This window comes from Cynocephalus volans, chromosome 11, assembly GCF_027409185.1.
Source record: "Cynocephalus volans isolate mCynVol1 chromosome 11, mCynVol1.pri, whole genome shotgun sequence".
NCBI lineage: Eukaryota > Metazoa > Chordata > Mammalia > Dermoptera > Cynocephalidae > Cynocephalus > Cynocephalus volans.
In genome coordinates, this window is record NC_084470.1 from 26167887 (window position 1) to 26185609 (window position 17723).

At 34.8% G+C, this 17723-nt stretch overlaps 1 protein-coding gene across 1 annotated transcript in view; it reads right to left on the bottom strand.

The window, feature by feature from the left end:
- The window catches only part of DNAJC13 (DnaJ heat shock protein family (Hsp40) member C13), a 127768-nt gene that overhangs the window by 23063 nt on the left and 86982 nt on the right, over positions 1-17723 (bottom strand). Inside the window, exons 37-48 of the mRNA XM_063113976.1 lie at positions 16923-17107; positions 16398-16472; positions 15247-15366; positions 14097-14276; positions 13227-13394; positions 11048-11161; positions 7683-7799; positions 6365-6542; positions 4232-4323; positions 2421-2520; positions 443-517; positions 121-233 (exon numbers count right to left, since the gene is read on the bottom strand). Coding sequence (XP_062970046.1) covers positions 121-233; positions 443-517; positions 2421-2520; positions 4232-4323; positions 6365-6542; positions 7683-7799; positions 11048-11161; positions 13227-13394; positions 14097-14276; positions 15247-15366; positions 16398-16472; positions 16923-17107 — 1517 coding nt within the window. The remainder of the gene's footprint in view (positions 1-120; positions 234-442; positions 518-2420; positions 2521-4231; positions 4324-6364; positions 6543-7682; positions 7800-11047; positions 11162-13226; positions 13395-14096; positions 14277-15246; positions 15367-16397; positions 16473-16922; positions 17108-17723) is intronic.

Consider the following 17723-nt stretch of genomic DNA (forward strand, 5'->3'; position numbering starts at 1 on the left):
TCACATCAAATCATTTCCTTAACCTCACCGTCTCAGACTTTAGTAAACTTCATGAAATCAGTATCAAAGTAACAGAGCCTTAATAATTAATTTCCTTCCAAGAATTCATTTTGTGCTCACCTTTGGGCCTATTAATTTATCGGCTGTCATTTTAGCAAAAAGCTCTGCTGTTTGGGCTCGAACCTGTGGATGTGTTGAATTGCAGAACATATCCAATAAATAAATCAAAGCTCCTATGAAGGAAAAAAAGATTTAGTGCCTATGTAATACTTAAACAATAGGATAAATCATTTTCAACCTTATTTCAATTCGATGCAGTTTGATTTTTTAAAATTGTAAGCCTTCCAAAGCATACTTTTAGTTTATCAGACTATACAAAACAGCTCAAAATAAGCTTCATCATATTGAGCATGACTGAATGAGAAAGCACACTATACATTACCCTTTGCCATTGCTTCTTTGATTATTTTTGTACTTGATGTCAAAGCATAAAGTGTTTCCAGAACAAGCTGACGACCTACAGAGTAAAAGACATTTCAAGAAATGAATCATCACATTAGTTTACATTTACTGGGTATCAACTCTGTGCCAGGCACTTAACTAAATATTCTATGTACGGTATCATATTTAATCTCTGATTTGTTTTTGTTTTGTTTTTTGGGATTTTTTTTTTTTGGTGGCTGGCTGGTAAAAGGGATCCGAACTCTTGACCTTGGTGTTACAAGGCTGTAGTACAACCAATTGAACTAACTGGCCAGTCCCATATTTATTCTTCACAGTAACCAGTAAAACAGGTATTATCATTGACATTTTATGAATGAAGAAGCTGAGGCCCAGTTTAACCAGCCCAAGGTTTCGCAGCTCGTGAGTGGTATGGCTGGGCTTTGTATGCAGGTCTGCCTGACTCCAAAGTCTGCATTCATAACACTATGCAATACTGTCTTCCTACCTCATTGTTCACTCCACGCCCAATTTCTTCTCACTTCCTGACATCCAGAGGACACTGATCAGGAATCTAAGATTTTTTTACCCAGTGCTACTGTCTTAGGAAACAAGTAGGAAGTAGCACTTGTAGAGTGTGTTCCACTCTAAGTCAAAATAGAATCCTTCTGGACGTAGCCTGTGCACCTCTGACCTAGTCATTGCCATAAGATATGCAAGTTTACTGGGCTATAGGACTATACTCTTCTAGAACCAAATGGGAATGACACAGGTGGCCAAAAAAAAGTATTAGGCTGAAACAACAACAATATCCCTTAGCAAACAGTGTAAAATAGATAATTTAGTCTAAAATGTAAATGACAGCAAAGTAGTAGGGTAAAATGTGTAGGTGTCAACTATTTTACCTATAAGATTAAAATACTGACAGGACAATATAAATCAGGTATAAATATAGTTACACTTTCAAACTATAATTTCTGAAACATTCTTTACTTCACCAACCAGTTTAATTTCGTATTGTGTGAAGTCTAACAAACCTATTGAAAATCAGTAAAAAATAAAAACCAACTAAGGTTTATGCTAAAAATAACCTGCAAATGACTTTTGAAAGTTACCATTTTAAAGAGCTATTTCAAGCATATTACTTATTAAAAAAAATCAAATTATTAAATGAAAATTGAACTCCACTCAATTCACTCAACATAAAGAAATGCCAAACATCTGCAAAGTACCAGTATATAAGATGAATGAGACAAGTTCTTGTGGAGGTAGACGGACATGAAGTCAAGATGAACATGACTTCTGAGGGGTTGGCAAGACCATCTGAGCAAGGTATTCTAGTGGTTAGTGATGAGGCTGGAGTTACATTGCCATTGCCTAAAAAACTCAATAATCTTGCCTTTGAAAAGCAATCCCAAGGTTGGTACTAGAACAGCTACAAACTATAACTCTAGACAATAATTGTACAGTCTATGAGGAACCTGTATTAGTGCAGGCTGTATTTAAGAAATCAAGTTGGTGTATTTTTTAATCACCTTAGTGGTAACAGTCTCTACCAGTATCAAATTAATAAAAGACAAAGTATGTAGGACTGAACACTAAGCTGAATACAAGATAATTTTTACCTTTAAGCATGTTTTCTATCATCCAAGACCAACTATGTTTTTTTTAATAAACCATGGAATACTAGTTAATTCTCAATTACTCATGTATAGCTTATACTCAACAAATTGAAAATCCCAGGTTATTTTCCTTTGCTTTTGGACTTCTCTTACTCCCAACTTCAAATTTTTGATATGAGAAATGGAAAATAATTTTATGAATTTATATAAAACATAATTAGCATGACAATGCTTTAAATATTCCAAAACTAAACATGGATGACATTTGTCTGGGGTTTTGTATCAACTATGTAACTGCTCCCCTCCATAGGTTGGCTGTGCTGTGGTTTCCAAACTTCCATTTCCTAATATACGTACTTGATGGTAATGAATGTAGAAGGGCCAGTAAATTGGACAAAACCACCGATTCAGCAATACTGTTGACACAATCTTGGTTAGATGTCACTATATTCACAACCTGAAAATTAATCAACATGATATTAAATGTTTGGAAATAATTTCAGACCTAAATAAAATTAAGACACACAAATTTTACAAAAATGAGAAAAATGTTTGGAGGACAAAATAGTTAATTTTTAGAGAAGAGTTTAATTTTAAAAGATTGAATTTATTACCTTGATTTTTTGAGAAACAATACCTTGAGGGTTATAAAAAGCCTTTAATCCTATACCAGTACGTGCTCCAGAACAATGGTATACACTGTAGTGTTTTCCAATCACAGATCTGAGGTGGGGGTGGCTAGGAAGATAATGATCCTCACTACTAAGACTTTCTTTTGCTTTTAGAGGGAGAAAGTAAATGTCTTCAGTACCTAGAACAACAGATTGGGTCTATCTTTCCATTAAAAATAAATAGGTGGGGTTATGTTTTTCTTTCAAAGAGAATAACACCTCAAGTCTAACTTTTGTTTTATTAATTAATTTATTTTTTTCGGTGGCTGGTCAGCATGGGGATCCTAAGCCTTGACCCTGGTGTTATCAGCACAGCATTCTAACCAACTGAGCTAACCGGCCAGCCCTCAAGTCTAACTTTTTTAGTATATAAAGTGATCTTCAAAAAGCTCATGGAAAAATTCATATTATCTTTCAATTCTATTTTTCCATGAACTTTTAGAAGTACCCTCATACATCTAAAGATCAATGCCGCTTAACTGGAACCATGTGATATTCTATATTTAATAATGTTCCTTTTAAAAGTTGTAAGATTCTTGGAGGTATTAAGGAAGCAACTTTTTCAATTAAAAGAACATGCTTGTTAAGCTTTTTGACGAACTTAAGTTTTATTATTCTATTAAAAATCTGTTTTAAGCCAAAATGTAATCTAAGAACACTTCATACATATTATTCACACACTACTCATATACCTGTTACTACAGGGTTGAATTTGGTGTTCTTTGTAATAAGCTGTGTGTTACAATGAGTAGGATCATCTGAAAAACAATTCTGGGAGTTCACTCTGGGTTGCCTGGAAAACCAGGAACTTCTCGCTTCTCTCAGAGGGAAAGCTGCACCCAAACAGCGTCCCATGAGACCAATGACTTCATTCTCCTGAAGGAGGGGCCTCCAACTTCTCTTGGACCTTTAAGGCTCACAGGTTCTGAATAGCTGGCTGTCTTAGACAATTCCTATAAACAGCAGCATGCCCAGGTGTCGGTCTGTAACTCTCACTTTTTACGTTGCTTTTGTACTAGACCTATAAAGGTAAGCAACTGAGAGGTAGGGTGTAGGGTCACTTCTCTGGACTGCAAACCCACTCTGTGTAGCCAGCAGAGTGCACTGGCCTCTATATGTCTTTCCATGGGGAGGCTGAGAGATCAAGGAAGCCTGGCCTCTACTTCTTGCTGATCTGTGGCTTCTAAACTTACCCAGTAAAGCCTATTCCTTAACCCACACCACATTACACTGTACAATGTATCTCAAGCCCTGATGCATGACAGACAGTGACCACAAAGTGAACAACCCTGAATGACACTGTGCAACACTTGCTGTTCAAAATGAGTATGTGACTTCAAACTTTAAAAACATTCTTTATTTGGCTTAATAGGCAAAATGAAAAAAACCACATACAGAGATCCATTCAACTTCAGATAATGACTGATCAAGGCTCAAACCATATAAATACAGTAAGTGATAGAAAAGATAACATGCCTTAGCACAAAATACTTTTACCTCTAAAGCCAATTGCTGCACCTGACCAGCTCCATGGACTCGAAGTAGAGAAAATATTAACTTAAAGTGCCCAATGCATTCACTTTCAGAGCCTAGGGAGTAAGAATAAAATGGGTATTTTTTACATCCAAGAGATGTTCTAAGTTACAGACCTTTAGAAAACGAATACACATTGTTGTTTACTGTCAGTTATAAGTTTGATAATCCTTTCTAAACATTTGTGACATGAAGTGGAGTGTCTCTCAGCAGCAGTAAATTTTGAAAGGCAAAAAGTAAGATATTAAAAATTTCTTAGATTTGTTTTGTTTTCATTCCTATCCCCATCCCTACCCATCAGGCTAAAAACAAGAACTTTATCAAATAAGCTATCCAAATATAGCTCAAACATTTAAAGTGTAAAGTGGTAATTTTACTCTCTACATCTAGACCTTAGGGCTACTACCTTCAACCTAATTATGTTTTGGGAGAATTTGACATCATCCAGCTTTTAATTTTAAGTAAGACTGGGTTAGAACTCTGCCACTTGAAGACTACATTATGAACAAACTGATAGGCATATACAAAGGACTCCTTGTGAAAACACATAAAATGGAATGGTATTTCCACACACCTCAAACCCTAATTCCATGCTTACTATCATTTTATTATTAATAAAACAAAAACATCAAACAGTAAGGTTTTGCTCAGCATATATTTCCTTTTGCTATATGCTAGTAAAATATACAATGTAATTCATAATCTTTTGAGGACTTATAAGATAGCTCATTAAAACTCTTTAAAGAATCTGAAATATTCTATGAACACGTTGCTTTTAAATTCATTTTCAAACCACTTCTTAATAGGTAATACCTGTTATAAATACATCAATGACATACAAACCATACTTCTATATTATAAGACAGCATGTAATCCTAATATATGAACTTTACTGATATTTGATATTATCAGAATAAAATTTCTGTGTAGGTCCTTCTTCAATTTTTATAAGTTCCAAATTGGATAGCCTGCTTTGCTGCAATTTCTTTGTACCTAATACACCACTAGTAATATTCTACTATGTTACTCTAAACAATAAAGTGAGGTTTTCTTCGGATTTTATAACTCTTGACTTTAATAAAATCCCAATGTACAGCTTGTAAATGGGTAATTTTCCTAACAATTTAATTACTGTTGGTTATTTTATTTGAACAATTCTTTGGCCATAATCAAAATGCCAGAAAAATTATAATAGTACTTTAATATATACTGAAAAGAGCAAAAAAGTAACTGAAAGATTATGTTCAATGTTATTTAAAAAGATCTGGGACCTTCAAGTAATTTAAATTGAATTTGTATTGTTTTAGGTTTTATATTCTATATTTATTATGAAATCAAAGTTATCAAAGTTAGAATTGGAAGAAGCTTTTAGATTACATTCATTCATCTCTCTGGAGTCAGGCTAGAATGATAATATTTCTTGAAATGTCCTCTTAGAGATGTTTAAGAATGTGAACTCTCAATTTTTTATTATTTCAATTCTTACAAACTGAAAACTTCAGGCAATTTTTAAAAAATATGAGTGCCCATATGCATATGACACTATGTTAAGAATCAGAGAAGAGGCAAAAATTAGATCACCTAATAAATAAATCTAGAATTATGTACTTATACTTTATTTTTTTTTTTTTTGTCTTTTTCGTGACCGGTACTCAGCCAGTGAGTGCACCGGCCATTCCTATGTAGGATCCGAACCCGCGGCGGGAGCGTTGCCGCACTCCCAGCGCTGCACTCTCCCGAGTGCGCCACGGGCTCGGCCCTGTACTTATACTTTATCTGTCAACTTACATCATCAACATAAAATTTTAAATTATCAAATTATTCTGCCTTTTCAATTCATTTAAACTCATTTTCTCTTAAAAATGTGAATTTTTCTAAATATGGTGCTTTGACTTCTCTCTCAGTCTATTGTTTAAAGGGAAAAATATTATGGGGTCAATTTCCCTTAATATTATACCAAGTATAGCATTATAACCAAAGATTATTTTCCGTGAGTTTCTCTGATAAAACCAAGAATTGGATTTTTAGGGATCTTCTATTGTAAGGGTACAATCACAATTATTAGGGCTCTTCCATTACAAGTGTACAATCACACACCTGGATTATATTTTATGACATTTCTCAGAGCCTCCAAAGCCATTTCCACTCTTGGTAAGCGGTCTCCATGTTGCTCTGACTCCACTTTTGCAGCATGTGTGATGGCCATGAATGTGTGGAGGTACTGAGCCTGGGAACCTATGTAATCCAAGAGACTTGCAGCAAACGCTTTTGGAACCTAAGTCAAGAAAATAAATATTCTAAAACATTTCTGCCTTCAGAAATAAGCCCCAACAAAGACTCAATAGCAAAAGAAAAAAACTTCAAGGTATGAAAGTGAATAAGCACTGTTAAATTGTACATATACATGAATATCCCTATGCATTACGCAGGGGGAGATGGAAACAAAACTCAGTTGCATTGGAAAGTGTTTACCAACTTTCAGAGATCTAATATACGCCCATCAGTACCTTAATACAACAATTCTGAAATTAGAGTACTTCTTCCTTTTACCAATCAAAGTAACTGACAGTATGATATGTAATTTCTACAATTTGGTTATATTTTTAGAATTAAAAATTATATATATTTAGAATATAAATTCAAAGGACAGTTTTCAAAGGGCCTTTACAAATCACTTAACTCACTCTCTTTAACAGCTTCTTATGTATATTATTCTGTGATAAATAATATAAATTTTGGTTTAGTAAATTCCTTTTTTCCTCAAGAGCAAACTGTGAAACAAAGCCTCATTTCTTCTCTCCTTACAAACCAAACACCAAATCCTCCTTGCCACCCACTCCAAAAAAACCAAAAAAAACTAGACAAAAAATTCCGACATGCTCCTTGAGCACTAAGAAGAAAAAGAAGGTCCTCATTTACTTCAGAAAGTGATTAGAGATTCATCACAAGAGAAGACCTGATGTGACCTCAGTCGTCTTCTAAAAAATCTCCTTTGCTCTTAACCTGCATTTTCTTATTTTATTCTCATAATCAGCCAGGGAAGGCCTTCTTTCTGGTGCTCTGATATTCCACATGATGCAGTGAGAGTAACCAGCCTTGAACTTCCATGAGGGACTTGTGAGCTGGAGGCATATTTACATGGCACAATGAGGTAGCATTATGCATAAAATATACGGAACATATGGGCAAGGAATAACTTCTTACTCATGAACTTCACAAAATTCAATTCTTCAAAAACCAAGATAAAGAGGCTCAGGAGCTGTCAACGTTCACCCAATCACATAATGACCTAGGTTATTGTAAAGCATTTGACAAAAATCAGGTATTACTTCGATATGTACAATGTGAATGAACTGGTAGCTTTCAGTAACAAATGATCAAAGGTATCAGACTAAATTAAAAGCAGAGGGCTTACCTCCAGTTGGAAAGTAGGGACTTCATTATATACCCTAACGAATATCTCGCCAACAATAAGTTCTTTGGCATGAGCACTGTAGACAAATTCTGACCCATATGTTTTGTCACAATCACCCTTTTAAAAAAAAGAAAATACAGAAGTAAATCAGAATCATTAATGTCTGGTCTGTAAATCTATCTATGCTCAAAACTTGAGAGATCTATTCATTTTCCAGAGATGAAAAATGTAGTGTGATACACATCAACACATTTACTGTAATGTTTATAACCAGTAATGTGACTCTAAAATAGGCACAGAGTTACAATTTTTTAGTCCAAAGTTTACTATTATAACTCATTTTAAAATTTCAAAAGATCACAGAGGTCAGCCAACCAAGTAATTCAGGGCTAGAGTTTATAAAGGAAGCATGACACTTTGCTCTCTTGCTCCACTCAGCAGACATTTAGCCTAATAAAATATAGGGTGATAGAACTGAGAAATGACCACATTTGAACTGGGTTTTAAAAGCAATACACTGAATGAAAGTCTGGAAGGGTTAAAAAATAGGTTAAAAAATCATTGGGGAAAAGACTGCCTCTTCAATAAATGGTGCTGGGAAAACTGGAAATCCATCCTGGGAAAATGAAACCAGACCCATACCTTTGACCATATACCAAAATCAATTCAAAATGGTTTAAAGACTTGAATATAAGACCTGAAACTAAAAAACTCCTAAAAGAAAACATATGGGAACTGGGCAGACTTTATGAATATGACCCCAAAAGGACAGGCAACAAAAGAAAAAGTAAACAAATGGGATTATATCAAACTAAAAAGCTGCACAACAAAAGAAACAATTAACAGAGTGAAAAGACAATTAACAGAGTGAAAAGACAACTAACAGAATGGGAGAAAATATTTGCAAACTATGCATCTGACAAGGGATTAACATCTAGAATATACAAAGAACTCAAACAACTCAACAGTAAGAAAACAAGCAACCCAATTAAAAAATGGGCAAAGGAGGTAAATATGCATTTCTCATACAAAGATATACAAATGGCAAACAGACACATGAAAAAATGCTCAATATCACTCAGCATCAGGGAAATGCAAATCAAAACCACGTGAGATTTCATCTCACCCCCCTTATTTGGCTATCATCAAAAAAACAGAGAATAACAAATGCTGGTGAGGATGTGGAGAAAGGGGATCCCTCCTGCACTGTTGGTGGGACTTTAAATTAGAGTGGACATTATGGAAACAGTATGGAGGTTCCTCAAAAAACTATAGATAGAACTGCCATATAACCCAGCATTCCCTTTTCTGAGTATATAAACAAAGAAATGGAAATCATCATGTTGAAGGGATACCTGGACTCCCATGTTTACTGCAGCTCTATTTACAATAGACAAGAGTTGGAATCAACCTAAATGTCCATTGACAGATGACTGGATAAGGAAAATGTGATATATCTAACACAATGGAATACTACTTTGCCATAAAAAAAGAATGAAATTCTGCCATTTGCAGCAACATGGAGGAACTTAAGAGAAAATCATGTTAAGCGAAATAAGCCAGGCATGGAAAGAGAAATACCATATGTCTTCACTCATAAGTGGCGGGGGGAGAGAGGGAGAAAGAAAGGAGAGGAAGGGAAGGGAGGGGGAAGGAAAGGGGAAGGAGAGGAGGGGGGGACGGAGGAAGGAAAGAAGGAAGGTGTAGTGGATTGAATGTCCCCACCAAACTCACTGAATTGTGTCCCCCAAGTTTTATGTATTAGAAACTTGGCCCCCACTATGACTGTTAAGAGGCTGGGAAATCCTACTATGGTAACTGAAAGATGGGGCCTTGAGGAAGTGATTAGATTGCAGGATCATGCCATGGTGAATGGATTAAAAATGGTGGTCATGGGCCTGTTTCTGAGGGCTTTAAAAAGAGAGTGAATGAGAAGGTTATTCTCTCTCTGTTCCACTATTTTCGCAGTGTGATACTCTGCCATCACTGTCATCACCACCTAGGCTCTCACCAGATGTGTTCCCTGGACTTTGGACTTCCCAGCCTCAGAAACTGTAAGCAGGGGCCGACCCCATGGCGCACTCGGGAGAGTGCGGCCCTGGGAGCGCGGGAGTGCTCCCGCCGCGGGTTCGGATCCTATATAAGGATGGCCGGTGCGCTCACTGGCTGAGCGCAGTGCGGCTGGTCACAAAAAGACAAAAAAAAAAAAAGAAAAGAAAAAAAAAAAAGAAACTGTAAGCAATACATTTTATTTTCTTTATGAATTACCTAGTTCTGTGTATTTTGTTATAAGCAACAGAAATGGGCTAATAAAAGAAAAAGAAAGAAAATCACAATAATACATTAAACTTCCAAAAAAAATAAAAGAACTGTGCTTATTAGAGGTGGGAAAAGGGGAGAGGGAGAGGTGTTGGCGAGAAACTACTTAATGGTCACAAAGATTGATTATGTTTTATAAACATGAATATACTAATTATCCTGATTTGATCACCACGTATTGTATACATGTATCAAAATTTGATTATGTACCCCACAAATATATATAATCAATTATCTTTCAATTAAAAAAAACTATCAAAAAAAAAAAAATCAAGAACAGTTTCCATCTAAGGAAAAGGAAAAAGAGAAATGGGAGAAAATGAAGATTTAAGTTGAAATCACAAGGAATTTAGATTGGACTAAAATAACATATAAAAGTATATAGTAAATTGTAAAATGCTAAACAAAGATGTTATTATGTCTATTCTGGTAAAAAAAAAAAATTAGATGATGTATAGATATGTAAGAACTGTTCTCCCTCGGTTTGCAATTCTCAAATACTTTATCTATAAAGAGTTCTGGGTAACTATCAAGGAATGAGTTAAAAAACAAATCTGGAGTAAATTCCAAAGCCACATACATAACTGTCTTCAAAAATATCAAGTCTCAATCATGTAGTTTATAAGTTAGCCAGGCCACCTCCTTATCTTCCAGCCTACTGGTTTTTGTTTCTTTTGTGGCTTAATAGCTCCTCCACTGGAAGGTGGCAGAGTAGGAAATTTTTCAGTTTTGATACTGGAAAGCAACTTTGATTTATTGGGGAAAAGAGGCGGAAGTGAACAACTAGTACAAGGCTTCTGGGTACAAAAACTGGTTAAAATAGAAGACAGCTGTATATGAGTGGTAACAACAACAAAAAATACTAGTGTATTATTACATACAATAGAATGCTATTTTTAAATGAGCCAAATATTAGGTGGCAATAAGCTATGGCTTAATTAACACCAAATTGAGAAATAATGGATTTCTGTTTCATCAGTACTGTTATATTTCCAGAGATTCCATCAGAACAAGTTTCCCAAGAAATTTATAAAACAATAACATACTTTTTTAATCATGTTTTCTTGTTGGGACTCAAGAAATTCAAGTAGTTCTGCTCGGGTAGAATTGTTCCATATCAAATAGGGGCTCTCTGTGTTGCTGTTAAGCATCTTCAAAATCTAGGAGATAGAATATTATTGTTTTGTAACATTTAGGAAAAAAAAATATTGAAGTTATCATTTATTAAAAATGTCTACTACATGCCAAGCACTTGTAATAGGTGCCTTAAATATAATGGGTCTCAATAATAAGTATCTCAATAATTCTAACAAGTTTGTTGATATTATCCATTTGCAGCTGAAAAAAACAAAGGCAGCAATAAAATCAAATTATTTGTCCCAGGTCTCACACAACTGATAAGTGGTGAAACTGGGATTCAAATTCTAGTCTGACTTCCAATTCTTAACATTTGTTCTGCTATGGTGAAAATTCAATATTTTGTGGTAAAGTATTTAATAAAAAATCAGTAATCATAAGTTTAAAAAGAATCACACGATATTTCCTTTATATACATATTGGAAACCAAGATCTAAGTCTTTAAGAAGCATACCCCTATGAAGAGAAATAAAATTTATGGGGAGAAACTTTTTTTTTCCTGGCCTCGCCCTGATTCAAGGCTGCATTTCTGCAGGCATAGATTATAACTGATTAGCCCTCCTCAATTTTAAATGTATACACAGAGATTTGACACTTCCTTAAATGTTTGAATAAAAATCTTTTATATTTTACAATTCCAGAGCTCTGTGCTAGGAGAAAAGCAGACGGGTATAACCTTCATCTTACGTAAAATCATCTATCTAATCCTTGTTTTCAAAAGGTTAACTACGAGTTAAGCAAAATGTCTGAAAAAATATACGGTTAGGAAAATCATAAAACTTTGAGACCTTGCAATTTAAAATAAGCATTTTATTAAATTTTGGTGGAGCTCATGCCAAGATTTAATTTTGAAATGCTAAAAAAAATTTTGGCGGGGGGTGCTGCAGAAGTTAATCACCAACTTGTTGGTATTTCTGGAGAGGATATTTTCAGCCAGCAAACTGTGCAGAACATTGGTGAGCACGAAGTCCAGGAAAAGAGTGAAGGTCAAGAGTAGTCTCTAAAACTCTTGCTTTTTACTCAGGGGACTGAAAAGCATGGTCTGCACTAAAAACAGAGACAGATTAGATTAAAAACAAATAAGCTGTTTAATTCTAAACATACTTTAACTTTTGGAAACCTGAGGACTTTTTTCTATACAAATGTAATAGATGATGTAATAGATGATTGTTAGAGAAAACAAAAGAAAAGAAAAACAGCCTATGATTCTGCCATCCAGGGAGATGTTATCATATTGATACAGATCTATTAATCCATTCATTTTCTTTTAACAAAAATGGGGTCTAGCCTCTTCATTTAAAATCGTTTTTTTTTTTTAAAGATCTCCTTGTCCTTCCTTATTTACTTCTTTATATCAGAATAGACTCATGGATTTTTTTTTTTTTTTCTTGGCAGCTGGCCGGTACAGGGAACTGAACCCTTGACCTTGTTGTTATAAAGCCGTGCTCTAACCAACTGAGCTAATCAGCCCACCGTTCATTTAAAATCTGTCAATGTCTTTTAACTATTCTTTTACTATTAAAGGGTAAATCCTATTTAATGGATTTCTATAGTTTATCTAATTCTTTAAAGCTGTATTATTAGATTGTTTCTCAATGATCCTCACAAAAGAGGGCAAAGACGTTGGAAGATGTGCCAAGATGATACCTATTTTTGTAATGCATCTATGTATGTGTGTATGTACTTACATTCAAGATTTCAACCTTGAATTTGAATAAGCTCTGGCTTATGAGAAACAGCTAGAAATAGCTTCTGTGTGTCCTGACTCCCAGTACTCTGCCCATTATGAAACATCATTCTAAGTTCACTTTCTTGTCCTGTTCCTTTGTGACTCAAGGTTGGTAAGAATTATGGTGAGCTCCACAGCTGAGAAAAATAAAGTTGATTTACTCATGCAGAGACTGAACTTGTAGACCAGATATCATTAGCATCGATTCACAATAAAGTACATTTCTTGGTTCAGAGAACAAGCACGTGAGCATTTTCAATTTTTAGGCTTCCTAGAGCAATCAATATTATTGTATGGACTTACCACTTAAAGGACGTTGCACTACTCATTAAAACCCAGGCTATCTCTGAAACACATACCTCAGTAGCGCTAACCACAGCAAGTTTTCTAGCAACATATGGTGTCAGCATGCCAGCTAAACTTTTCCTTATCGTTGGATTTTCTGGAGTAGCTTGTTCTTCTGGCAAGTATCCTCCAAGGCGACTTAGAGCACGGACACTCAGTTTGGCAAGACTGTTGGCTACTTCCTGTTATAAAATATTTAAGTCATTAAAGTAGATGTTATCTTACATAGGTAACAAAATAACTTTACAGAATCAAAACTATATAGAATATATTTAAGGAGCAGAAATAAACAAAAAGAGCACAAGAGTCCCTCAACATTGATATCAGGAAGTTTATGCATTAGAACTTTTTCTTTTATTTACAGGAAAGACCAACAAAAACTATGTACTCATTTCTACCCAATGTAGTACCTCATAAATAACTAGAAGAAGCACATTTGGGGGTAAGGGACAGACAGGTAGATGCGCCTGCTAGAGGCACACACTGACAATATGAAGAATGAATGAGAACAAACAGAAAACAGACAGAAAAAATATCTATAAAAATCAGACAGGTACTCAAGTCGTTGGAGGACCTAGCCAATGGCATTATGGTATCATTGTATTTCTCTGTTACCATAATTTTGCAATCACAAAGTTGACACTGAGTAGTTAAGAAAGCATTAATTAAATCTAGTATATGCTACTGAAAATTCCCTTGCCTTGAATCCTTTGAGCATAAGTGGTTAAGATAAAAATTTGGGGGCTTAAAGAGCAATAAACTTCGTGATCTTGATAGACAGCTTATCCCCCGGGGATTATGAAGTCAAACCTTTGCTTCACATTAATTTAGCATCAGCCTATGATTTGGGTTCAAATTCAATATTCAAGCAATGTTAAAGTTACCTGCTGGTTTGTTTCTTCACTTTTCTGAATGCCACTCTCTTCCAGTGTGTAGTCGTAATTAAACAGATAACCAAGCAGATGCCACAAAATTCCAGCCTGAAATAGGTGTGTCTGAAGCCAGAAATCCACAGCAAAAGAACTGACACATTCTACCCCAAGAGCGGCCACCCGCGGAATACTCTGAAAGAATAAGAATAACAAACTTAATCTACAGTGTTAAAAAAAGCTCTCAAGAGAAATTTGTTACAAACACGTGCCAAGCTAGCTATGTTATTTTTCAAAATATTTACCTCTTCTTATTTTTTCAATCCCAGTTCAAAACTGAATCCCATACCCTTTAAATCCTAAAATAGTGATCTTATGACAAGATACCAGAGTTACTATCTTTGAGACGAGTCTCCAAAGACTTGGAAATACAGTTTTCCTTGTTTTGTTTCTTGTATTTTTAATTTTTAAAAATAGTGATAAGAAAATCACATGTTAGTGAACTTAAGTATATCAATGGTATTTTTTTGTGCAGGTATTAGAATTTATTTCTTTATATCAGAGTTTGTATTCTAATCAAATACTTCTAAGGACATCAAGTACATACAGTTCAGATATTTTCATTAGATTCCATACTTCTAGATACCTTAGTCGAGGATCAGCATCTCAATCCTGTCCTATTCAACATAACTCTCACTCTGCCCAGTTACCTAAGAAGTCTCTCTCTCTCCTGCCCAGTCACCTATTGCATCTTACCCACAGAGAACTTCCTTCAGCAGTTCTGGATATGGAGGAAACAGTAAGCTCATAGATCCATAAAGCCTTTCCCACCAACCTGTGACTAAACACTAAATTTCAGATTTTACATGGCCCTTTACTTTTATTTATTTAGTTTTATTTAGTCTAGCCCTCTCTTCTCTCTGCCTCTCTTCTAATGACTCACTTCCCTTTAGATATGTCACTCTAGTCTTATTCTTTGTGGGCCAGCTTAGGAATAAAGTTTCATTTATTGCAATGCTTCGCTTCTATGAAAAATGCTTTTAGAGATCCAAATAATTTACTTACAAATAATTTTGGGAAAACCTGCTTACAAATTGAGGACTGGCTATTTGACAAGAAAATCCATTGCTGACTGTATCTAGAAAGCATTAAAGATTAACTCTACCTTGCCAAAATATAGCACCCGACAGAGATCCTTGATGATATTAGGCATTTCTGTGATTTTTTCTCGACATTCTTCGAACTGAGCAGCCACACTATAGCATTTACTTATGTGTCCAGACACCTGCAGACAACACAACACAGCAAAAAAAGAAGAGTCACATGCATTCCTTATTTAAGACACAGCAAAAATCAAGTCAGCAAAGATGTGTGAATAATGTTTAATGGTTTATATGATGCTCTAAAATTAAACAGAACATTTCTATTTGATCTCTAGTCTTTCTCGTTAAGATTTCCAATAGATGCAGAAGTCAGCAAACCACGGCCACTATGACCCAAGGGTTAAATCGACCATGGCCTGCTTTTGTACTGCCAGAGAGCTAAGAAAGATTTTTATATTTTTAAAGCGTTAAAAAAAATACAAAAAGAGTATGCAAAAGAGGTTATACAAAACCTGAAATCTTCAAATAGTTACTCTCTGGACCTTTATAAATAGTTTGCTGGCCTCTGGATCAAGGTATTTTTGTCCAGTTTATTAATATGGCAGAATATCACAATTCTATTCGCTGTATGTAATTTACGTCAAAACAGAGGATAAAACTCAAAAGCCAGTACTCCACTGTTTTATATCCTAAATTTTGCTGGCTTAAGCAAAGGGCCACATAAAAAGACATGTTTCTATAATGATCTTAATGAATTCCTGATGAATTTTCTATCAAATAATTCAACTATTATAACCTTAACAAAAATTTAGCCAATTAAAATACTAGGGATGGAGGAAGGAGGAAGAGAAGGAAATTAGGGAAAGGGGTGAAAGATATGTGAAACAAGACTACAAAATGACAAATGTTTGAACCTGAGTGATGGAGACATAAAGGTTTACTATAATGCTCTGTATTTTGATTTAGTGCAGTGGTTCTTAAAGTGTGATACACAGACTAGCAGCATCATTTTCACTTGGAAACTTGTTTGAAAAGCGTATTCTCAGGCTTCCACCCCAGACCTACTGAATCAGAAACTCAAGGTGGGGTGGGGTGGGGTGGGACGGAACTCAGCAACCCATGTTTTAATGAACCCTCCAGTTGATTCTCATATGTTATAGTCTGAACCACTGATCTAGTGTAACTTTCTTGGAACCATAGGTTTTGGCCTCACCTGTACTGACATGTCACTTGGTTTACTAGAACGATTCAAGACAGCCACACAGCGACTAAATGCCTCTTGTAACACCTGCAGAGAAAGAAGTCAACCATTAACTCTCCATTTTGACCTGAAGTCTGAAAGGTCATTCCTAGCAGGAATAAAATATAAATAACCTTTTAATGTTAAATATTTGGTACATAAATATTTGGCTAATTAACATCTGTTAAATAAACAAGTAAACAAAGGACTCCTAAAAGCTTCTTTTGAAGCATTCCCAATAAACCTACTTCGTAGGCAATATTATGTTTACCAGTTTTGAACCAAATACTCTCCAATTCACATTATGAAATTAAGCTCCATTTTTACCTTTAATTTTGGTACAAGAATATAGAGAATATACTATTGTATAATCTGCTGCAGTAGGTTAAAGGAAGAAACTATCAACTGCATTTGTATTTGGTGAATTCTCTATCGCCAAGAGTCATATGATGTCCCTAAACTAGCTTAAAGTTAAGCACAAAGGTCATTCCGTATTACCTCTATTCCATTCTCCCTTCTGAGCTCTTCAGCATTGAGTGCTGAACAGTTGACTGTATGGAAAGCCAGCTCTGTAGCCGCAGGCAACAATGGTGAGTCTTTTGAGAAAAGGAGGTCATCTGAAGTTTCCATTGTTATAGTCCTAATTAGCATGGGGTATCCTGCATATTTATAGGGCTGTAAATCTGAAATATCCAAAGGTTAGTTTGAGAAAACAAAAAACAAAAAAATGGTCATATCATGGCTTTAAGTTAATTTTGACACCGTGTTCAACTATGCTGCATTAAAATAAAATAAAAATGATAAAACAATTAACATCTTAAATGTCTCCTAACTCCAGTTTATAAAAAAGAATTTAAACATAGTACAAAATTCCTTGGATCTTTCCTTTTAAACAAATCTGTTTTGTTGATTTCCCTAAAATGTTTCCACTAAAAAAATAATATTTTCTGGTAAATTAACTGTACTTGGTGTGTGGCTGTTTGATCCTTTCCACGATACCTACTTTCTATATTGTCCATGTGATATTTATAACTTTTCAACCTTATCTATTAAGACAGCAAGATACAGCAAATGCGCTAGGAATTGTATTAACACTCATAATACACACTTCTTTATTTAAAAAAAAAAGATTGTGAGAAGGCATTTTATTTAAATGAGAGTAAATATTTTTTATTCAGTTTTCTGACTAACAAGTATTTTCTTTAATATTTTATCTTAAAACAAGCATTTGAAAATACTTTATATAATATGCTACTAGAAAAACAAAATTGAAAGTTAATTTATGAACTCTATTTTGCT